The sequence below is a fragment of the Borostomias antarcticus genome (genome assembly GCF_949987555.1).
Source record: "Borostomias antarcticus genome assembly, chromosome: 15".
NCBI lineage: Eukaryota > Metazoa > Chordata > Actinopteri > Stomiiformes > Stomiidae > Borostomias > Borostomias antarcticus.
The window spans coordinates 20,489,472-20,513,676 of record NC_140248.1 but is presented as its reverse complement, the minus strand read 5'-3'; the positions used below and the strand labels follow the sequence as shown (position 1 = coordinate 20,513,676).

Below are 24,205 nucleotides of genomic sequence, written 5' to 3'. Positions count from 1 at the left end.
GCAATGGATGCCAGTCATAGAAGGAGGAGTTCCAGAAAATGAATGCATAAACAGGCTCTGTTTCAAATCATGGTCTATAGCGACCCCTTCTGCCAATGGATGAATACTGCCTAAGAAAATAATACATCAAGAGTGCATCAAAGAACTAACTTTAATCCTGTTACTAAAACTGAGAGAAGGGTCCCTGGCAGCTCACAAAGAGAGTCCCAGAAGCAGCCTAGGAAGAACCAGCATGTTGGTAAACTGCAATTTGAGAAGGATTCAATACACTGGCCACTAATTACAACATTGCTCTTAAGCTTTTGCTCTTCAGACTTAAGAAATAGACATTGCTATTCTCCTGTCTCAAGGGGAATTTGCTTTGTGATGTCGCTGTCCAGGGCCGTGGTGCTGAACACAAACACATTAGGTGTAGGGCGCAGTGCAATGTCTTGTAATATTGATACAGAGTGATTTTTAAAAATGCAGGAGCTCTGACATTCAATACAAAAAGAAACATGAAGTATAGAAACATCAACACTGAGTGCTAGTTTAAACTCTGGATATTTGTAGTAGGCAAAGTTCCCTTACCTTCTCACCGTTGGGCAGGGTTTGTGTCCTATTGAAAGTGTCGGCTCCATTGATACTGACCAGCTCCGCATCAGCAGGTGGAAACGGCGTGGGGAAAACTACTACGTCACTCTTCATGGTGTCAGAGCTAAAACACACGTCATACTGCTGAGTAGATTTGGAGTAAGACCAGCTCCCGTCAGGGTGGGTGGTGATCATTGGGGCGCTGTACCTGCTGAAACTGCCATCTGTCCTGTGGCATTTTACTGCTATTAAACTGATGAGACTCAGTAGAAATATCACTGATACTGAGACAATGGAGATGAGCAGATACAGGTTTAGATCCGAGAAACTGTCCTCCTTTACTGGTACTTGTCTGAAAGTTGTCTGCAGGTCACCTGTACTTTCAACAACCACAACATCAATAGTCACAGTGGCAGACAGGGAAGGTTCTCCATTGTCAGACACCAGAATGACCAGCGGGTGAGTTTTTAAGTCATTGTCACTCATGCGTCTCTTAGTCCTGATCTCTCCATTGCTGGTTCCAATTCTGAACAGATTGGTCCCCTTTGGTTCAGAGATGTGATAGGAGAGCAGCGCATTATAACCAGAGTCGGCATCTACAGCCCTGATCTTGGCCACGAAGTAGCCCGCTTCAGCAGAGTAGGGGATGTTCTCAGAGTTAACAGAGCCTTGGTCAGAATAGGGCGGGAGAATAACAGGAGTGTTGTCATTCTCATCCAGGATGAAAACGTTCACAGTCACGTTGCTGCTCAGAGGAGGAACACCAGAGTCTGTGGCCTGAACTTGGAACTGGAATCGTTTCATTTCCTCATAGTTAAATGACTGCATGCTGTATATTTCCCCTGTGACGGAGTTCACATTGACTGCAACATATGATAGTGGTGTTTTAGTTATGGGCTCGAGAGAGTATATTAATTGAGCGTTTGCCTTCGTGTCTGCATCTAACGCGGTCACAGCACATATCATGGATCCCGGTGGGCTGTTTTCTTTAATGTACACGTTAACTGTGGAGTCTGGAAAGCGCGGGGCGTTGTCATTGACATCAGAAACGTGAACAGTAAAAACGCTGGTGCTAGACAAGGGAGGAGTTCCTTCGTCTGTAGCTATGATAGTGACATTATACTGGGAGTTGACTTCCCTGTCGAGCATTGCTCCAAGGACTAGGGAGTAATATTTACCTTGGGATGACTCCAGCACAAACGGTGTACCGGCGCTTATGGTACAATGCACACGGCCGTTTTTACCCCCATCCTTATCAAGAACCGTGATCAGCGCGATTGCTGTGCCTTTTTTAGCATCTTCTCTCACGCTCTCCAACAGGGAGGACAGTTTGATTTCAGGGGCGTTATCATTTATGTCAACTACCTCTATCAGTACTTTGCACTGTGAGGCTAACGGCGTGCTGCCTCTGTCCTGGGCCTCTACGCGGATCTCATACGCACCGGTCTCTTCAAAATCCAAAGGACGCGCCACCGTTATTTCCCCAGTGCTCTGGTTAATAGCAAATCTATTATAATCTCCCCTCTGACCTTGTTGGCTGAGCAAATACATGATTTCACCGTTCACACCTTCGTCCAGATCTGTAGCGTTAAGCCTCAGTATAGTAGTGCCAACGGGCGCAGTCTCTGAGACTTTAGCCTTGTATAGAGGGTTGGAAAACACAGGCGCGTTATCGTTTGCATCCAGCACGTTGATAATAATTTCCGTTGTCCCGGATCTGGGAGGCTTTCCTCCATCAACTGCAGTTAATACAAGCTTGATTACAGCCTGCTTCTCTCGGTCTAAAGCTTTCTCTAGCACTAATTCAGACGATGGACCATGGTCAGATTCAGCGGGCCTATACAGGTCTAGTCTGAAGAATGCATTTGGGGAGAGTTTATATGAGTCAACGGAGTTGCTCCCTACATCTGGATCTTCGGCTGTAGGCAGGTGGAATCTAGCTCCAGGGGAAGTATGTTCAGCAATACTAACAATCTGTGATTTCCCTGGAAAAACTGGGGCGTTGTCGTTCACGTCAAGTATAGTTATTTCAATACTGTACATTCTTAAAGGATGACTGACGATTGCTTCCAAGCTTTCAGTGCAAACCAGGCTGCTAGGACAAAGCTCTTCTCTGTCTATAGCCTCGCTAACGAAAATAACTCCGGTCATCAAATTTACCTCAAAATGTTTCTTTGGTGATCCTGCTTCAATCTGTAGCATCCTTGTCTCAAGTTCACTTACTTTGAGATTCAAATCCTTTGCCAAATTCCCAACAAACGTTCCCGGGTGGACCTCTTCGGAAACAGAATAGGTAATTTGTCCAAGCACAGCATCGCGAAGAGAAAGAGACAGACAAAAAAGATTTACAATCCAAATGCATTTTTCGAATGCAGCCATTGTTGCGTAACCCATCTTAGAAAGCATACATTGTGACATCAAGGACAAAGAAAGGCATGATAGACTATGGAAACAGACTATTCCATAAAAAGACACATACTCCTCCTATGAACCACCAGTTTATTGAAGCGCAGTTATGAATGCTCTGCTCAGCTTTCGTGGGTGGAGTTCAAGAAGAAATCTGTGTTTTGCGGGTGGACACTGACACCGCGTGGAAAAGAACAGGGCCATCAGAAGAGATAGCCCCCGCCTACACTGTAAGTAGGCTGCTGAGAACATGAACACGCTTTGAAAATCACAGGAGACAAAAGTTTATAACCCGTGAAATATTGCTTTGTATGAATTCTATGTATGAAGAAATTGTGCAGATGTGTCAGTAGAAGTTATGAATAGGAGCCAGTCAGACAGACTGTCAGACAGACACAAAAAAACGTGGTTACAACTTCAGCACCATGGACAGTTCCTCAGTCGGCCAGCCGCTGTGATAACTTATCTCGCAGAGGCCACAGTCATATTTGTAAAGTGTCCTGCCGTATATTCACATCGGTCAAACAATTATTGCTGCTTAGTCAGTTCTTTGCACATTTCTAGATTTATCAAATTTGATGTTTTCTAGTCACTGATGTAGCTGGCCTTAGGAGTTTGGCGAGGGAGGTTAACTAGGGGGAGATGGGCACCAAACAAGTCACATAGGTTCCACAGAGAGAGAGAGAGAGAGAGAGAGAGAGAGACCATCAACCCAGTAGAGAGAGAGATAAGATAGAGAGGGAGGGAGGGAGAAGGTGTGTGTGTGGGGGGGGGGGGGGGGGGGGGGTGACAAAGAGAGATCAAGGGCTGTGACATAAACGGGCTGAGGAGGACAGGGATGCACCCCACTAACCCACTAATTGTAAAGCTAATTCCAAAGTCAGTAACCCAATGTCTACCACAAGGAATGTGGAATTGTGTTCACACTAAGTTCAGTATTCACAGCATTTCATTAATGTGCCATTCCAAAACACAGAGCAATACTGTATATAGTTCAAGGGCTCCCCCATGTAGTCCGGGAGCCATGGGGTTGAACCTTGTTTTGTCGGGTGCAATTTTTCTTTGCTGTTTCTTGTAGCTTGGGGGTACCTCTTCAAAATACAAGTGTGCTCGGTGATACCCCTTGGGCATTTTCAGATATTAACCCCTTCATGCCCGAAAATGCCAAAATCACACAAAAATAGAGACTTATGATATTGCATGTTGAATATATAAATTAAATGCATCCAATTTACATTCTCTAATGTTTTTTCATACAAGTGGTGATGGGAAATGTATTGCATTCCAAATTATTAGTATTAACCCTTTCAAGCCAGGCCTGTAAAATAGGCTAACTTTTGTAGCAGGAGTTATTAGCTTCGACACACAACTCAAGTTTGCATTGTGTTGGTCCATTTATTGATATGGGCAACAAAACATGAGCAACAGGAAAAGGGGTGCAGCTCTTCCCCCCACAAAATGTATCTAACTAAATCAAACAAGTGCATCCCCACCTAGTGAGTATGCACCCACACTTATGCACATGTGCAGATAGTTTCTCTCAGGTTTTTCACCAGTGATCAGTACATCTGTTTTGTCTTGTTTTAGCCAGAGGAAATTATATGACATATATATTATATTATATCTATTATATATCTATAATACACTTTACAAGTCAGTCAATCAGGCTGCAATTACTGGGTGTTACAGAAATATAGAGTTGGGTGTTATCTGCATAGCTACGGTTTACCTCTTAATGACTGGCTGAAAAGGGCCCTAGGATGGATCCTTGAGGCACTCCACAGGTCATTTGAATCTTTTCTGAGCTGTGGTCATCAAGGGCAACGAAAAATTCCTGACCAGTTAAATAGGTCCCAAACCAATTTAGGACTGGACCGGAGAATCGGTATCAAAAGCTGCACTCAGGTCCAGGAGGACAACAACAGAGAGCTATTTGGAGTCAGTGTTCATTCTAAGGTCATTAACAACTTTGACTAATGCCGTCTCTGTGCTATGATGGGCGCGAAAACAGGGCTGAAAGATGTCAAAGGTACAACTTGCAGCTAGGAAGTCATTTATCTGTTTGAAAACATTTTTTCCAGAATTTTATTCAAAAAGGGAAGATTGGTCCAAAATTGCTAGGAACTGAAGCGTCTAGGTTACTTTTCTTCAGAACGGGTCTTACCAAGGCAGTTTTGAGTGCTGGTGGGAAGATACTTATAAACAGGGAGTAGTTAACAATGGCTAGAATGTCCTGAGACAGAGTCAAAAATAGTTTTGAAAATCGGTGGGGATAGGACCGAGCAGGGATGTGGAGGACTTAAGTTGTGATACTACTTTTCTCTGCATGTCTGTATGAGCCAGTGTAAACAAGCTCATATGTCCATTCAAGGGTGGAACTTTAGTTTCAGAAGTGGGGGGGACACAAGCAGGGATGGCAAATTTGTGCGTGCATAGCACGCTTGATTTCTGCGTGCACAAAGCTCAAATCATGACATTTCTATTTAACCCTAGCCTACTATTTTTTCATTAGCCATACTGCTCTCAATGTCCTCATGTCATTGCACAAATGCACATTGGCAAAGTTATTCATCTAAATATTAATAAATATGTCATTTATTGATTTCTCAATTTTTAATAAATTGGAAATCAATAAATCGTGAAAACCAAAGGTTGTCATAGTTTGATATATATAATATAATGTTGATTTATATAATAGAATGTTGCACAGGTGACTTGAGGTGTTTGAGGTGTTTCTGACAGATATTGGCAAAGTAGTTAATCTAAACATTAATAATCTAATTTATTGATTTCTCAAATATTAATAAATTGGTTATCAATAACTAATGAAAACAAAGGTTGTTATAATTATATATACTTAGATAATCTTAAAGTGGATTGAGGTGTTTCTGACAGATATTGGCAGTTATTTCATTAGCCATACTGCTCTCAATGTCCTCATGTCATTGCACAAATGCACATTGGCAAAGTTATTCATCTAAACATGAATAAATAAGTAATTTTTTGATTTCTCGATTAATAAATTGGTTATCAATAACTCATGAAATCCAGTGAGTCCAAAATTACAGTGAGTGAACTAACAGCAGAGGGATTATGTGCTTTCCATACTTTATACAGCACACATAGCCTACCTGCACACATAGCCTACCTGCACACATAGCCTACCTGCACACATAGCCTACCTGCACACATAGCCTACCTGCACACATAGCCTACCTGCACACATAGCCTACCTGCACACAAGCCTACCTGCACACAAGCCTACCTGCACACATAGCCTACCTGCACACAAGCCTACCTGCACACATAGCCTACCTGCACACAAGCCTACCTGCACACAAGCCTACCTGCAACGCAGAGCTGCTGCTCCCTGCCTCATCCTGCCTGTCCCTGTCATAACCTCCTTGGTCCCTGTCCACTGCTGGCTCAACCTCATCTGATCTCTGATATGAAAGCAGTTGATATGAACAAGCAAACGTTATAGAACAGTGCTGAGCAGACGCATTTATCATGAACAAGGTTATAGTGATGATTAATATATTCATATAGGCAATGTTATTACCACTGCATTGTTGATAACTAAACACAAATTAGTTAGCTAGCTACAATAGCTTATTCTACTTCTGAGGTAAACTAGCTAGCTATAGCTATAGCTAGCTATAGCTATAGCCTAGCTAACGTTACAGAAGTGGAACAAACTAACGTCGAAAAACAGAGTAGAAATACAAGTAACCACTAATTAACCCACATTTTCTTGATTTATTTTCATTCCCATTCCAAAGAATGACTTAAAATCAAGCTGTTGCCTCCTTTTCAAACGTGGACTTTAAAATGTGTGTGTGTGTGTAGGGGGGGGGGGCAAAAACACGATTTTGAAAAGTGGGGGAAAGTCCCCCCTGTCCCCAGTAGAAATGTCGCCCCTGTGTCCATTACATGGAGGAAGAGGTTCAACAAGTAAAACGCAACAAGTAAAACGCTTGGCCTGGCTATACTGCTCCTATATTCATTATCTTATCTCTGAAGTAGGCATACATGGTGTATTCATAGTTCAACGGTGGATGTGATGAGGAGAAACAAATTAATCTATAATGAACATCTGTGGTGTTGTATATACCTATATATATATATATATATATATATATATATATATAGTATTGGCCTTTTCGAATGTTCCACTTACGCCAATCCAACTAGATGCATACGGAAGTCAACGCATCCACCACATCGCGGATAATCAGATTTCACTTAGGCTACTTTCCTTGCCGTCTTCAGTTCTTTCTTGGAGCTTCTAGCTTGTATGAGTGTGTGTGTGTGTGTGTGTGTGTGTGTGTGTGTGTGTGTGTGTGTGTGTGTGTGTGTGTTTGTTTGTGCATGGGTGTGATGCGTGTGTGTTCGTGTCCAAATAAATTCAGGATCAAAAACAATAGCCTACTTTCTGTATTTCAAAATGTATCTTCAAGAAAATGTAAATAAATCCAAAGGTCGGTAGCTGTGCGGTATAGCTGTACGGTTGACAAAGGTTTCCCGTGTTGCATCTAACATACCAGCACACCTGGCTCAATTAACTGGGGGGGGGGGGGGGGGGCTGTCAGTGTCTATGTGTGGACTATAGTTCCTGTCCTTGGCCTCTTTCTAAGATGTCCACCGGGTGGAGTCATTGTTCATTTAATACAAGTTGATATAAATCGTCTTAATTTCCTAATTGGCTCCAACATATATATATATATATATATATATATATATATATATATATATATATATATATATATATATATATATACCATATATATATATATATATACCTTGTGTAGCAGGTACAGTATATTTAGATGATGGCGTTATCCACTCCTATGTGAGCCTGGTAGGCAAACTGTAGCGGATCCAGATTTTTCTTCACCAGCGATCTGAGGTGAGCCAGGACAAGCCTTTTCAGAGTCTTCATGATATGAGAGGTGAATGCCACTGGTCTGTAGTCATTAAGGTTCCCTTTATGGGTTACGGTTTACAGGCATGTTATTTCGATTATTTAGAATAATGAAGGAATTGTGGCAATAGTAATAATTTTAGGCAATGCCTAATGAGAATAAAACTATGGAAGAAAGGTTAGTTGAATAAGTCCAGTTTGCCTATTTTGGAAAAATGAATAGTTAATCACTATAAAAAGTAAATCCATTTTTTTTAGTCTGTATTATTCCTGATCCCTTGTAAAAACCTGACCCCCGGTGGACAATAAGTGAATTGTATTCTCTCTCTTTTTCTCCGCTGCAGCACTGAACAGAACAGGGAGGCTGTCTCCATGGTAATGCTCAGTAAGGTCGCTGTCCATGGTCCAACAGTAAGAGCTGATTTTGTCAATGGGGGAATTTCTAGTGGTAGAGAGAAAGAGTGAGTGAGCGCGAGAGCGGGAGAGAGAGGGAGTGAGAGAGAGGGAGAGGATCATGGCAGAAGAGCAGGGTGAGGGTGGGGTATGAGATAAGAGAGGATTATTGTAGTAGTAGTAGTTATGGTAGTTTGTGCAGATAGAGGGTGCTGAGACTGTTGAAACCTGAGCACACTCTGCTGCTGAGGCTTCAGTAACACGCCTGAATAGACATCACAAACCTTTGCTTTTGGCTATTCATGAAAATGAAAAACAATGTCCTTATCCCACTCCGCCCACATATAAATGCACTGAGAGGGACATAGATAAGGAGAGAGACAGAGAGGAGAAAGCAAGGATGAAGACAGAGAGAGAGAGAGAGAGAGAGAGAGAGAGAGAGAGAGAGAGAGAGAGAGAGCGCATGAGGCATAGGAGCAATGCGGAGGGCGGCGGCAGAGAGAGGGAGCGAGGGCAGGGAAATGAGAGAGCAGGGTGTCCATGGTAATCTCCCTCCTCTGCGATCACAGGAAGGTAGAACGGTTGCCACGGCAACGGTTTCCTAGGCTGCCGGGTGGTTTCTGGCAGCAAGCCGGGCTACCATCAATCATCCTGTGGACTGCAGTGTGGAGGTTCTGTGCTGTCATAATGGAGGCCATCCATTGTTGCAGATGGTATTCTTAAAGACCAGAAAAGATAGCTCAGGAAACGGCTGTTTCGATTAGCTAGTCTCTAGCACTAGTGAAAGAAAACTGGGTCAGCACGTGTGTGTGTGTGTGTGTTCGTGTGTGTGTGTGTGTGTGTGTGCGTGCGTGCGTGCGTGTGGAGATTGAAGAATCCTATCACTATATATCATGCCAACTTTGCCATTCAAAAAAGACAGAGTGAGGGCCATGGTTCACATCTAAAAGCTTTATTCACATCTGCATCTATGGCCAGAACATCAGCGCAACAGAATCCACTCCCCAAAAAATGTCTCAGGAATAAAAAGTCTAAGCAAGGCCTTTCTCTCCTACTCCATCTTTAACTGACCTGCCAATAAGGGCGGAGTTCCCATCTGTCCAGTGCTCAGGATAGGGCATCCCATAATATGACAGATGCATAAAGACAGGTCAGCCATACATAGAGACTATCTATGTACGACCCAGGACAAAACTTGACAGCAGAATCAAAATGCAGGACTAGGCAGTATAAACAAAATAGAAAAAGCACGAGTTACAAGGCAAGCACCAAACACACTACAGCGAATACAACTGATATCAAAAAGTATACCGTATCAAAAAACACAAAGTAGAAAGTTGTTTTACCAAGCTATGTTTTGAACCTGTATACATTGGTTTTCTACGCAACAGCTGTTCTAACAAAATACTGGATCTGGATTCCCAGGTCACCTCATCCCAGTCTGGTGACTTGCCCTGTTTCACTCCAATGTGAGGGATGTAAGTCCATCCAGATGGCATGTCAGCTCTGGTAATAATCATGACTTAGAAATCTGGATTAAGCACCATTATCTCGTTCTCCTCTATGGTCACACGCTCCGTTTTGATGCACAAGGCACATGGACAGCCCATTCTCTCAACGTTTAGTCTGGAATTTTTGAACACTTGGAATTACACCAGCGGTCACACAATAGCCTCAACAAATGGACTCATTAGGTGGGCAGGCTCACAGCTGTGTGTGTGTGTGTGTGTGCGTGTGTGTGTGGCAGAGCAGCTTGGGATAATATCATCGTCATGCCACATAGTGAGGGGAATGAGGGGAGAGGAGGTCAAACTCTTCCCAGAGTGAGGGTTTAAAAGTGGGACAGAGAGACAGAAAGAGATGCTTCAAGTTGAATGTTAATTACTGAACACTGAATTGAATTTGTTGCCAGTTACACAAGATCGTCTCGCTCTACTGCCCCCCCTTAAAACTTCATAGAGTATCTTTGAAATGAGTGTATAATCTATTTGAAATGAAATACTTAATCACATACACACACTCTCTCTCTCTCTCTCTCTCTCATCTGAGGAAGTGTAGATGTCTATGGAAGTACAATTTGGCTACATTTCAAGTAATGGACTCAGTGGAGAATTTGATTAGAATGTATGTACATGATCAAATCAGAGACCATTTGATGTATTGCACTACTACTAAATATCATACAACATAAAATGCACTTGAATAATTCACAAAAAGCAGCAATAAGTATAGTTATGGCAAATATATCAATCAAAAACATGGTCATTGATAAAACAGTCAACTTTAAAATAAAAAAACATGGCCAGGGTAGTGTGTTGCTTAAAATGCTTAAAATATTTCAAATATACTTTTTTTTTTTTTTTTACAGTCCTATTCTATAGAGTAACTATATTAAATGTATTTCTATACAATACCGTTTTTTGAAGCTCATTTTATTCTGATTTCCCTTTTTTTTCACAGTGTGAGGAATGATGAGCTTCTGAGACTCTAAACACAGTAGTGGGACCCTGTCAAAGGCCTGTGATTTGTGAAAGTTCACGTGCTAAAACCCGCTTGTGGAGTTGAGGACCGGAGCTCTCAGTTAAGCACCAGCAGCATCAATTAGGAGAGTATTGGAGCTCATGGATCATCTTAAGAAAAACTTTTATTTGGTGCACAGATCAATCACTGAGGTTTTGACTGTCTATTTCAGAATGATAATTCTGTCAAAAGAACACTGTCAGTGACTGATTTGTGCACCAAATAAACATTTTTCTAAAGATGATCCGTGAGCTCCAGTACTCTCCTATTAGATCTAAAATAGACTTGTGACATGATCCCGTCAGGTAAGCCCTGCTAATGGTACAGGCCTGCCATAGTGTTTGATATACCCCACTCTGTTCAGGAAGGGACAGGCTACATACAGGCGTTTTTCATGGTTGTGGTTTTCCCTGGACATTATCTGACAGTGAGATCTGCAATTTATTGATGGCCGAATGTGATGTCTAAGTTATGCATTATCAAATCTACATGTCACAATTACTGTATGCTGAAAAATATGATCTGCGTTTTTTGTTCTCATAATGGATTTGCAAAATGACTTCTTAGTTTCACACAGTACAACTAGCTTGTAATGAACAGGACAAGGAAACCCTGTAAAACATGATAATAGTATCACCCTTTTGCATCACATTTGTCCTGGAGTAGTAGTGAATGGAATGTTAATTCCGGAAGTGTAGTTCCAAGGTATCAGAGAGGGAATATCCCCAGACAGCTCTCTGATGAAGCCCCAAAAACCTCCGTTAGTATTTGAAGTTTCTTCTTGATGAGAAGTACCTAGTAATGCAGCCATGCAGATTCATGCTTGATTGAGAAAGCTGAAGGTAGTTTGCTGTTGCTGAGGTGGCTGGAGTGCTTGGTGTTTGGGCAGAGGGTCTGAGGAGCTGACCCCAGAGGTCATTGTTGGATCCCAGGGATGGACAGAAGGGTGTAGGCGTGGTTCTGGATGTCTGTATGTGTTACACGGAAGTTGTAGAAAGGTTTTCACCCCAACCAGGAAGTCATGGCAGGTCACTGCTGGACTCCTGCCAATGAAGAGAGAGAAAAAAAAGTTAGCCACTGAATAAGGAGATTAACTGGACTGACAGCGAAAATGCCACCACTCATGCAAAGACTCCCTCAACCAGGGCCTGACTGGTTACTGCCACCATCAATCAAAGATAGGTGGAGTCCTGTGCCTCTTGACTATCCAAGCAGGTTTGCTCGATGAATTCTACCAGGCTTTGTGTGCCATTTTCTGTTACGCTCTCTGCTGAAAAAAGGTAAATTAGCCGAATTATAGTGCTTTAGTCACCAGGCCAGATTAAAAGCAGGCAGAGGAGATTTGAATAAAACCAAATAAGATCAAACAAAAACAGGGACACAAAAAGGGGAAAGGAGACATGCACATGGCAGTGCTGGTAGGCCTGTGTGTGTGTGTGTGTGTGTGTGTGTGTGTGTGTGTGTGTGTGTGTGTGTGTGTGTGCGTGTGTGCGTGTGTGCGTGTGTGCGTGTGTGCGTGTGTGCGTGTGTGTGTGTGTGTGTGTGTGTGTGTGTGTGAACATGCATATGCATGCGTGGACCAAAGTTTGTGGTGCTGTCTACGGTATAATTCTAAGTCAGTCATCCTTTGAACATTTCTCTTTCTTTCAAAGAACTGATAAGAGGTCCCAACCAGAACTAATGCGTGGGGGTGTGAGAATGAGAGTTGATGCAGTTGCTGTTTTAAAGCAGGCACCCAAACTGAGGGCCCAGGACAGTGCACGCCCTAACCCCCTCCTTTATCTGCGCCAGCACTTTGCCATATCTTTGCCAAGCAAACCTCATGCAGACTGACACTTTGGACCTAATCTCAACTGTCATGAGTGATTGGTTTTGCGTTTTAGAGAGATTAGCCAATCTAATATCCAGTAATATAGAATTGCAGTGAAGGTCAATGGGAAGAAGAGTGTGTGGTGTGTCAGGGGAGGACGCAGAGGGAAACCGACAAACGGTGAGAGAAAATAGACCAGGTACTATTCTTATTGTTTATGCATCATCTGTGAGAATTTAGGTCTGTCTGCTCTTTGTGGTCATTTTACAAATAAACGCCTCCTTCTAAAAAGGGTTCTGGGCTTTTCCTACTCAGACAAAGTTCTAATATGCTTTTCTGTTGACAATTTAAAATTTGAATATCCAATTATTTGAGCAGAACAGACAGAATTGCAACAAAAAATGATTGAGAAATTCTATTTTATGCTGCACCAATCACATTGCTCCTACAACATGTATTCAGCAACCAGCATACCTCCAGCTGTAGAATGGGCTTCCTTTCATTTTGAGAACTTAAAAATAGAAAAAAGAAAGATTCAATGGTCATTTTGAACACACACACACAAACACACACATGCCTTTAAAATGTGATGAAGAGCAAAGGCATTTTGGCATGAATCATTTCAAAATATAATATACTTTTTCATTCCAACAATGCCCGTCCATCCCTAATTTGTTTACATCTAACGTTACAATCCCCAAAACATTGAGATAAGACACCTTTGGGGACTGCATCCTGAAAGGAAAACATCATAAAAGAAGGCCTTACATAGCCTAGTAGTTCAGTAAAATATGTTTTTGTTGATATACACACAACCCTGATCTTGAATAAGGCTTAGTGAATTTAGGGATAGCAAAACCAGACTGACTTTCTTGGAAATCCCTCTGTCATTAAAATTGCATGTATCCCATGCACACGATGCCTCTAAGTGGCACCAACATGACTGGGAATTCACACGGCTGGGTGATTTAATTATGCTAAACAAGACAACCCACCATGGATGGAATTACTCCAAGGCAAACCAAATAGTCTTTATACTGTAACTAGGTATCTGTATGATAACTAAACAGTAATAACTGACTGTTATACGGCATGGCAGGGTTAATACTCCACTCAGATATTAGTTCAAATCATAGTGCATAATTTTTCATTAGCTGAAAGAGCATTGGCCTGTTGGCATAAAAGACAGAAATAATCCCTCAAACAGGTGAACGTCTCCAGTGGGATAAGACATTGTAAAGTGGGTCATACACAGCCAGTATGCATGGTGGAGAGAATCCAACATGATGAAAGGTCTTGTCATGTACTTGAAAATGCATTCTCATTTACTGGTTAGAAAACAATTTGAATACATGAAAGCAATGCATAGTCACCTAATACCAGTAAACATATTGAGGATTGCGAGGGACATGCTAGTCTGTATTTAAGGCTTAATCTGTGGAGAACAAATGCAATTGAAAAGCGCACAAGTTCAAGTAATCACACCGTCCACTAAATAAATCAAGTCTATTGCTCTGGGCCTGCAGCCATGCCTGGGGTGCCTTACCTGTAAAGTGGATGCCCTGGAGTCGCTGGTCTCAGTGGGCCCTATGCTCCTGGGTATACTGGACACAAAGTACCCTGCTCCCTTTGGCACTATAGGCTGTCTGACAACCACCTTGCCTTTCCTGGTCTCTGCTAGGAACAGACTGTACCAGTAGGCATCGCTGGAGATCAGGGTGGAGTCCGCTATGGTGGAGCTCCTCTGGCTGATCACACTGTTCCTACTGATCACACTGTTCCTGTTCGGCGGAGGCATCTTCATGGGCTTGGGCTTCTGACACTTCAGCACAATGATCACCAGGATGGTGATGAGTAACAGGAAGGACACGGACCCCAGACCGATGAGCAGATACAGGTTCAGGTCGGAGAACACGTCGTATTCTAACGGCTCCTCCGTGGTCTCTGAGAAGGACGTCACCATGTGTTCAACTGTTGATATCTTGATGGTCACGGTAGCAGAGAGAGCTGGGTCTCCGTTGTCTTTAGCGACGACGACCAGACGTTGATGGCGCGGGTCCCTATAACTGAACATCCTGGTCGTGCGGATTTCTCCATTGTACTGATCCAGACTAAACAGTGTGGAATCACTGATCTGCAGAAGCTGGTATGTGACACGTGAGTTCTGTTCTGAATCTGTGTCAATGGCGATGACTTTAGCTACCAAGTGTCCCTTGTCAGTGGATCTGGGGATGACCTCCTCAATGACGGAGCCCTGTGCACGCCATGGGGCTACTATGACAGGGGTGTTGTCGTTTTGGTCCACAATGATAATACGAACAGTAACATTGCTGCTGAGTGGAGGAAGACCGGAGTCTCTGGCCTCAATGTGGAACAGGAAGTCCCTCTCTCTCTCAAAGTCAAAAGTCTTCAGTGCATAAAGATTCCCATTCTCCGGATTGATGGAGAACAGCATGGACATTGATGTGTTCAAGATCTCCTTCTCCATGATGAAATAGACCAGATACTGGTTCTCGTGGAGGTCTGGATCAAAAGCACTGAGTGAGGTCAACAGCGCTCCAGGTACATTATTCTCCACCACATGGATCGAGTACATAGACTGGGGGAATACTGGTGCATTATCATTGATATCAAGAATCTCCAAGATGATGGTTTCGTTATCAGATAATGGAGGCGTGCCTCGATCTGTGACTCTGAAAGTGATGTCATATCTGGGAATCGTCTCACGGTCCAGGTGTTTTGAAACAAGGAGAGCAAAGTAATCCTCAGAGGATTTATTGAGAACAAACGGTAAAGATGCTTGCTGATTTAAAGTGAGTTCAACTTCACCATTGCTCCCAGAGTCCCTGTCACTGATACTAATAACTGCTATCAAAGTCCCTATGGCAACATCTTCTTTGACTGTACTTTTCAAAGATTTGATGGTTATCTCAGGATAGTTGTCATTCAGGTCAGTTACGAACACCATTACCCTACATTCTCCAGATAATGCATTTGGGCCTTTGTCTTTGGCCTGTATGTGCATTTCGAAACTTTGACTTTCCTCAAAATCAGTCACACCCTTTACTTTAATCTCTCCGGTATCCGGGTTCAGAGAGAACATTTCTTGTGTTTTTTCTGACGTGTACAATGTGTATGAATACGTCATCTCTGCGTTTGTACCCTCGTCTAAGTCGGTTGCGTTCAAATTCATTACTAGTGTCCCAATGGGGGAATTCTCAGTTATATTAACGGTATATATCTCCTGGTTAAAAAAGGGGGCGTTGTCATTGATATCCAGAACCCTAATTATTATGCTGGCAGTGCCTGATCGCGCAGGGACGCCGCCATCTACAGCGGTTAGTATTAGATTATGAATCGCCTGGTCTTCTCGGTCTAAACGGCTATTCAGAACTAAATCCACATATTTAGAGCCATCGCTGCCTGTCTGTATATCGATTGTGAAAGATTTGCTTTCGGTTAGATAATACGTCTTGATTGAATTTGCGCCAACGTCTGCATCCACTGCATTTGTCAGAGAGAACCTCTCTCCTGGAGCAGTGGATTCGGAAATGTCCAAGTGCATGGTTTCCCTTCGAAAAATAGGCGCGTTGTCATTAATGTCCATAATTTCCAGTTCAAGATTAAAAATACGAATTGGGTTTTCAAATATGACATCCATTTTCAGAAAACAAGAGGTTGTCTTGCTCGTGCATATGTTTTCCCTGTCTATCTTCTCGATGATGTACAGTTCTCCCGTTCCTTTGTTGATGTCAAGATATTTTTTACTTTGGATGATATCAAGCTTTGCTTTGCGCCTTACCAGACTGCGAACATCGAGTCCCAAATCTGTAGCCAAGTTCGCCACAACGGAACCCTCTTGCATTTCTTCTGGAATGGAATACCGAGTGACGGACAAAGCGGTCTCCCACATCCCACAGAATACAAAGAGTGCCGCAACCCACCCTGCCCATGAAGACGAAACAAACCGTGCCATGATTGCGATTGCAAATGGTTGTGTAAATGAATTAACAATAATATTTGCTGAAAGCGGTCGTCTTTATATCCACATACTGTCCTAAATGTGCTGTTTAATTGCAGCCATTCTCATCTGTCAGGTTGAATTCATGTCGAGTCTCCACGCGCACAGCTGCGGTAGCCCACGTTATTCCCGTTATTCCCTAAATCGCGATGACGTCTGCTATAGTCGTCACTTACAATTTGTAACAAAATAGACTTATGCGCCTTTCAAAATTATTTCACATGCCTGAGTGACATGTGACAGTTTACACATTTAAATAGCCATTACAATGAAAATGTAGCCTATAATCAACTACACTGGCCCTATCTGATTTGAATATTTTTATATATATTATTTTATTTTTGAAATCAATCTGTCTCGTGCCTACAGTGTTTTGAAGTTAGGTTAGGCAAGTCCGGAACAAAATCGAACATTGCAATTTCAGCACCGAGATCGCGTGGACAGCGCCGCATTGTCCCTCAAGCGCTGAGCGAGCAGCCATGGTTTTGTAGCCTACAGTAGACAGGCTGCATTAACTTTTAGGGTACTGCCTAAAGGGTTTCAACATAGTTAGTAGGCCTAACATTCTTAAACTGAAACTGACAATAGCTTAGTCTATAGTTTACGCCTAACAAGCCCAGCAAAGTTCCAACGAACAAAGACCATAAATGTTAACTTTTTCGGGACGGCTTAACTTCAAACTACTCAATAAAAGTGAGAGCAGAACAGCGGAGGTCCAATTTATGGACTATGGGTCTCTTTGATTCTGGAGGAATTCAAGAAATGTGTGTGTTGTTACTCAAAAGCCATTAGGTGTTTCTCAATATACTTGCACGCAACTTGGAGCACGAAAGTTAGGCCTACTCCCAAGTATGGAAGTAGGCCTATGAGTCAATTGAAATAGGCATACGTGAAACCGAGCACGGGAACATGGATACACCCATTGTGTATTATTATTTCAAAAGTAATAGCGAATTTGTCATAACAGTGTATTCTTTTTATTCATGCATCCTTTTTGGTTCATTCATTCAATAAAAGGACAATAGTATGACAGAGATGACGAAGAAAATCTTCAGACTTTATCAACATGTCATTCAAAACATTAGGGTAAGCTATGCACAATAGTATAATTGCAGGACTGTGAATGATTGCATTATGGGATGGCGCAGCTACTCGCGGGGGATATTTCTGTATGCCAGCAGAGTAATGTTTCAGTTGTGCCAGACACTATCACCACAACTATCATTGGTTACCATTATCAGCGCCGGGATAATCAGCATAATACACCAGCACAGTACAGGATAATATGATGAATGTAAAACTATCTTAAAAACACGGTTGTATAAATACGGTTGCTACAGTTCTTAACATTGTCTTCTTTGGGTCAGATGAAGGAGCATAGATTTTCAGGTCAGAAAGAACCATTCAAGGTTCCAAACGGCATCTTACAAAACTGAAAAGAGTTCTATCTGGTTCCATCAGAGGGTTCTACTACTGTTAAAATGGTTCTCTTCAGCACTACTTCCTAGATCTTAATTACATCCCAAATAATATGAGTTGTGATGTGATTAAATAAATAAATTAGAATCAACAGAAGATGTTCATGAATTGTATGTACTTTTTTAAAAGTCTAATTTGAAAAAGTCAGTGTTTATCAGGGCACCCTCACTCTCCAGAGGATGGTCATAGTGCGAAATTAACCTCCTCTTCTTCCCAAATGTAGAGAATGAGTTGTAGACATCCAGTTCACCTCTGGGTGCCGGCTTCAGAGTGCAGTAGCCAGACGGCGTGCCAGGAATGTAGACATTGTGCTGGTAGTCAGGCGGTGGCTGAGCAGAGTGAGGCTGAGTATACCTTGGAGTCCATGAGCGGTTTGGAACCCCTCCGACAGCTTGGTGGGACATCTTGTAGTCTGTTACCAAAGCACATAATTTCATAATTAGGTGATGTTCTGCAACAACTACACACACTGTTAACACAACTATAGTAGGTATGGCTCACGTAGCTTGTCTTCTCTGTACATTACCGATCCTTCAACAGTCATGTGAAACACACCTAATTGGAACATGATTCTATGAACATAGTGGGGGGGGCTACCTGGCATGTGACTTCCCCAGGTCCAGTACTGTGGTGCAGGAGAACCTGGACAGGAGAACCCGTCTGGATCCTGCTGGGGCCTACGTGGGAGGGTTCTCTCCATGTTCACAGAGCTGTAGCTTTCAAGGGAAAAGGCAGAGTGCAGAATTACCTTCAGGGCATGTGTGTGGGCGTGCATGTTTTTGTGTGTGCGTGTGTTTGTGGCCATGCATGTTTGTGTGTAAGTGTGTATGTGTGTGTGTATGTGTGTGTGTGTGTGTGTGTGTGCGCGTGTGTGTGTGTTCACCTCCTGTATGCTGAGTTCCGTTGGTTTTTGGTCAATGTCCAGTCGTTTGCTTGCCTTAGCTGGAAAATTAGGATATACATAATTATATAGAGATTTAGAGGACATGGACTAGAAAAATTCACAAATCATGATACAAAAAGTTTTAAACACAGTTTTTACTAAAATATCATACAGTAAAAAACATGTACATAACACAAAGGTAAACAAACAAAACATATTATTTGACAGTTAGCCCTCTGACTCTTAACTAGTTGATGATTAGTGATATTAATCCAGACCAATAATGGATAATTGCGTGAGAAGTGGGACAGCCCCAGTGATCTCTATAGGGGCAGCACCTCTTCACAGCCAAACATCATCATCATCATCATCATCATCATCATCATCATCATCAACCTTTATTTTACTAGGCAAGTTAATTAAGAGCAAAAGAGGATTTTATATAGAGCCCACCATCAGGAACATAATATGCGAATCAGATAGCCTTGCAGGCATGTTGGAAATTAAATTATTTTACTTATATTATTTCCTTAATCTGTCATTTGGGAGGGTAAACAGAACAATATGTAACTAGATCTTTATGGTTGAGGTAACATTGAGTAGAATTCAATTTGTGTAGGCTAGCCTACATGTTATCTTAAATTCGATTACTTATATTGAACGTTTCTTTTCGATTCAAAAGTATTGTGCGTAATGGTGCGTAAATGTGTTAATTAAAAAAAATTGATTGATTTACTTCGCTTGGAGTTGTAGCTCCGTTGTTCACCAGCTGACTGCGGTCCTGTAAACTCCAACCCGAGAAGAGGTATTCTGCGGTCTTGGTGTTATTATTCTGTGGAGCTGCAGTTATCGGGCTGCATGGCTTTAGGAACATGAAATCACTCTTGGATGATTCTGGGGTCAGACACATCTTGTAGCAGTATGCCTGGGAAAGAGGGGCGTTGCCATTGGCCTCCACGTAGTTCATGTTTCCTTTGGTGCCTGCAGTGGATATTTGCAGGTTTAGGTTGGACTTCTTGTACACATCCGTGTCTGACTCCTCTGGTGGAAATCCGCAGCACCCACCGAGAGAGAAGCTGTATCCCCGGATGGAATGTCTGTCCCTGTATCCCTTTATCGTGACCAGGACAATAATAGCCACTAGAAACGTGAACGAGATTGCGCCCAGGGACACTATTAAGTACAAAGTGAGGTTCGAGCGGTACTGGGGGCCAGGCGCGGGGTCGCCGAAATCAGGCTGCGACTCTGGCACGCTGTCAACAACTGACAGGATGATGGAAACTGTGGCCGAGAGGGGCGGCTGACCGTTGTCCTTGACCAGGATCACCAGCCTTTGCCTTGTGGGGTCTTTATCCACCAAGCGACGAATCGTCCTGATTTCGCCCGTGTAGAGGGCAACGCTGAACAAACTCTGGTCTGTTGCCTGGAGCACCTGGTAGAAAAGACGCGAGTTTTGACCTGCGTCTGAGTCCGTTGCAGTAATTTTCGCCACAAGGTAACCAGCATCCACTGACCAAGGAACAACCCCAGTCACTGCCGTGCCGTTCTCGGGTACAGGCGATACGATGACAGGTGCATTGTCATTTTGGTCCAAAATAAACACATTGACGCTAACATTGTTGCTCAGTGGTGGGAAGCCAGCATCTTGTGCTTGAACAAAAATCTGGAAGTGTCTTAGCTGCTCATGGTCAAAAGAGCGCAGCGCGTAAATGTTTCCGTTGTCAGAGTTTATGGACACGTATGTGGACACGGGCATTCCCTCTATATCACCCTCCAGAATAGAGTAAGAAAGATATGCATTTTGGTCCGAATCTGGATCCAGGGCCGTTACCGAGCAAATCGAGGCCCCGGGCGCGTTATTCTCGGTCAAATATACTGTGTATGAAGGCTGCTTGAATCGGGGTGCGTTGTCATTCATGTCTGACACTTGAACTAGAATAGTTTTCCTTGTGAATAAGGGAGGAGCGCCCATATCTCTGGCAGTGAGTGTGATGTTGTACACAGGCACCGTCTCCCTGTCCAGAAAGTCGCAAGTGACTAATGTGTAGTAGTTCTTAAAAGAAGAGTGGAGCTGGAAAGGGACATGGTGCGGAATTTCACAGTCGACATTTCCATTTTCACCGGAGTCCCGGTCCATTACGCTGATAACGGCTATGACCGTCCCCGGGGGTGCGTCCTCTTGGACGGGTGTGGACACAGATGTTAAGATCACTTCGGGAAGGTTGTCATTCACATCCAATATATTCACCAGCACTTTACAGTGAACGGCCACTGCCGAGGGGCCCTTGTCTTTAGCTTGCACATATATCTCGTGCATCCTCGCCTTTTCATAATCTATGAGTCCTTTCACTTTGATCTCTCCGGTGCGGGAGTCAACGCTGAAAAGCTCGCGCACCTTCATGGGGGCATGTCCACTGAATGAATACGTGATATCAGCGTTAGGACCCTCATCCACATCAGACGCGTTTAGTTTAATCACAACTGTGCCTTTAGGTGCATTTTCCACAAGTCTCACTCTGTAGAACGACTGGTCGAACACCGGCGCGTTGTCGTTTGCGTCCAGAACAGTTATATTGACCTGCGCGGTCCCGGACCTCTCTGGTGAGCCTCCGTCCACAGCGGTCAGGACCATCTGGTGCGTTTTCTGCTGCTCTCTATCCAGCGAGTTCTCCAGGACTAACTCCGCAAATTTACTGCCATCACTGCGCGTCTGAATGTCCAAGACGAAATGTTCGTTTACACTCAACAAATATGAGCGGAGAGAATTGCTACCAACATCCATGTCCTGCGCACTCTCCAGCGGAAAGCGAGACCCGGCCACCGCGGACTCGGATATATCCAAATTAAACTCGCTCCAAGGGAAACTGGGGGAGTTATCGTTCACATCCAAAATTTCTACTTCTACTCTGTAGAGTTCCAAGGGGCTCTCGATGACTACTTGCAGATGGAAAGAGCAGGACAGACTTTGCTCACAGAGTTCCTCGCGATCTATTCTTTCATTGACAAATAAAACTCCATTTTCTAAATTCACCTCCAGATATTGCTTTTTCGCACCAGAAACAATTCGAAATCGGCGAGCTGAGAGTCTCTCGAGATCTAACCCCAGGTCTTCAGCAATATTTCCAACAAAAGCCCCGTGTTCCAGCTCCTCTGGGATCGAATAGCGAATCTGGCCCCAAACTAAATCCAGGACGCACACAAGCGCCAGGCAGGTAACTTGCCATTTCCACGCCAGTTGTCTCTTAGCACTTCGTTGGTCCATCTGTGGGCTATGGCACAGCCCGGACTAGTTCACATCAAGAAATGCGCGCTCTTCGCCATGAAAACTTGACGCGGAAGGAGTGGTCGCGTTCGTGCCATTCGAGTGAATGTCTTTGAATAATGTGTGAGTGAGAGACAGAGGAGAGAGGGAGGGGTTGTGTTGGGAAATGGTGGCTGTCTGTCTTTGATTAGCGCGGTGGTGCTCTGGAGTGAGTGAGTGAGTGAGTGAGTGAGTGAGTGAGTGAGTGAGTGAGTGAGTGAGTGAGTGAGTGAGTGAGTGAGTGTGTGTGTGTGTGTGTGTGAGAGTGAGAGAGAGAGAGAGAGAGTGTGTGTGTATTGAGTGAGTGAGTGAGTGTGTGTGTGAGAGAGAGAGAGTGAGTGTGTGTGTGTATTGAGTGAGTGTGTGTGTGTGTGTGAGAGAGAGAGAGAGAGAGAGAGAGAGAGACAGTGAGTGTGTGTGTGTATTGAGTGAGTGAGTGAGTGAGTGAGTGAGTGAGTGAGTGAGTGAGTGAGTGAGTGAGTGAGTGAGTGAGTGTGTGTGTGTGTGTGTGTGTGTTGGCCCAATCCCAGTATTCCAACAGGGAAAAACATCTGTTCCAGATTCCATGCAGTTTGGGCACAGTACACTATCTTTAGCACTAATCCTTACCCTACTCCCATCGTTACTTTACACATTTGGGACTAAGTTACAGTTACAATACATACAATTACAAAAGGATCCTGCAATGTGAATATATTATGTGCAATGCTAAATATATTATTTATTTTCATATTGACAAGCTTATTTTTCTTGCAGGTTTAAATGGCAGGTTGAATAGCACAACATATTTATTTTCAGTAGTCCTAGGCAGGTTGTAGCTATTGGCCTAAAACATATATCAAAAAAATGGGCGCTAGAACTATTTGTTAGTTAGGACAATAGGGGAACTATCTGAAAAAAGGTTCCGTATAGAACCTTATCATTCCATTTTTTCACAAGTTCAAAGACCACACTAACAACTGAATAATATGTTTAATGAAGTTTACTGGAATGATAAACAGAATGAATGGTTGACAATAATGAGATAATACAGGTTGATTTTATACTGTGAATAGTTGGCAGGAAGCTTGTAGACACGGTGGTAGCAGGTGCGTCAGGTTGAGCTGATTGGCAGGGTGTGACCATATCTGATTTGTTGATGACAGAGTTGTGGCATTGTCTTTCTCCTCCCGAACCTCTGTTATTCTAACTCCATTTCATGTCCATATTTGGAACCACCAAAACGTATTTCTAACCTGAAAAAGGTTTTCTCTTTATGGTTCCAGATAGCACCTAATGGAGCTGAAATGGAGCTCTATGCATAACCTTTTTCCAGACGTTTTTTCTTCTTCTATTGTTACAAACGGTTCTATAGCAGCTTTAGTGTAGAGGGAAACAACTGGAAAGTAGACTATAGGCACTTTAAATGAGAAAGGGGATGATGCGCCGCAGTGATTCCTCACCCAGGAGGTCATCCTCTCATCCCTCCATCACACTACTCTCACACTACTCTCATCCCTCCATCACACTACACCCGCCTGCTCTAAAAACAGTCCAATCCCCTTGTTTTAAATGAGCTCAACTGAAAACACAATCTGTCTACCGGAATGAAAGCGCAGCAGATGGTGAGGTTTTCCATGGGCTCGTGCTCCTTTTAATTAATGGAGTGGGGATTAGAGGGCATTTATCCGGGATCATTAGCGAACAGAGGAATTAAGATGTTTTGTGAGAAATAATCCCGCGGCTATCCATGGGATGCACATGTGGGTTTCTCTGGTTTAGTTACATTGACCTGCTTTTTACTGCCTAAGTGCATTCTTAGTGTCATTTACCCAAAGCGGAAACATACTTTGACTGCTAAGTGGCCGTTGGTATCGGGACAAACACATTTACTGATAAAAATAAATAAATACAAA

The 24,205-nt window shown here is 43.1% G+C and overlaps 1 protein-coding gene across 1 annotated transcript; it reads right to left on the bottom strand.

The window, feature by feature from the left end:
* Positions 1–345: 345 nt before the first annotated feature.
* Positions 346–22,271, bottom strand: LOC311318928 (uncharacterized protein; the record flags this gene model as incomplete). Its single annotated transcript, XM_084450362.1, has 7 exons — positions 346–390; positions 571–1,623; positions 14,173–16,571; positions 18,296–18,538; positions 18,724–18,836; positions 19,010–19,068; positions 19,746–22,271. The coding sequence occupies 7 exons, from the start codon at positions 22,269–22,271 to the stop codon at positions 346–348; spliced, it is 6,438 nt and encodes a 2,145-aa protein (XP_084306488.1).
* Between the last annotated feature and the right edge of the window lie 1,934 nt (positions 22,272–24,205).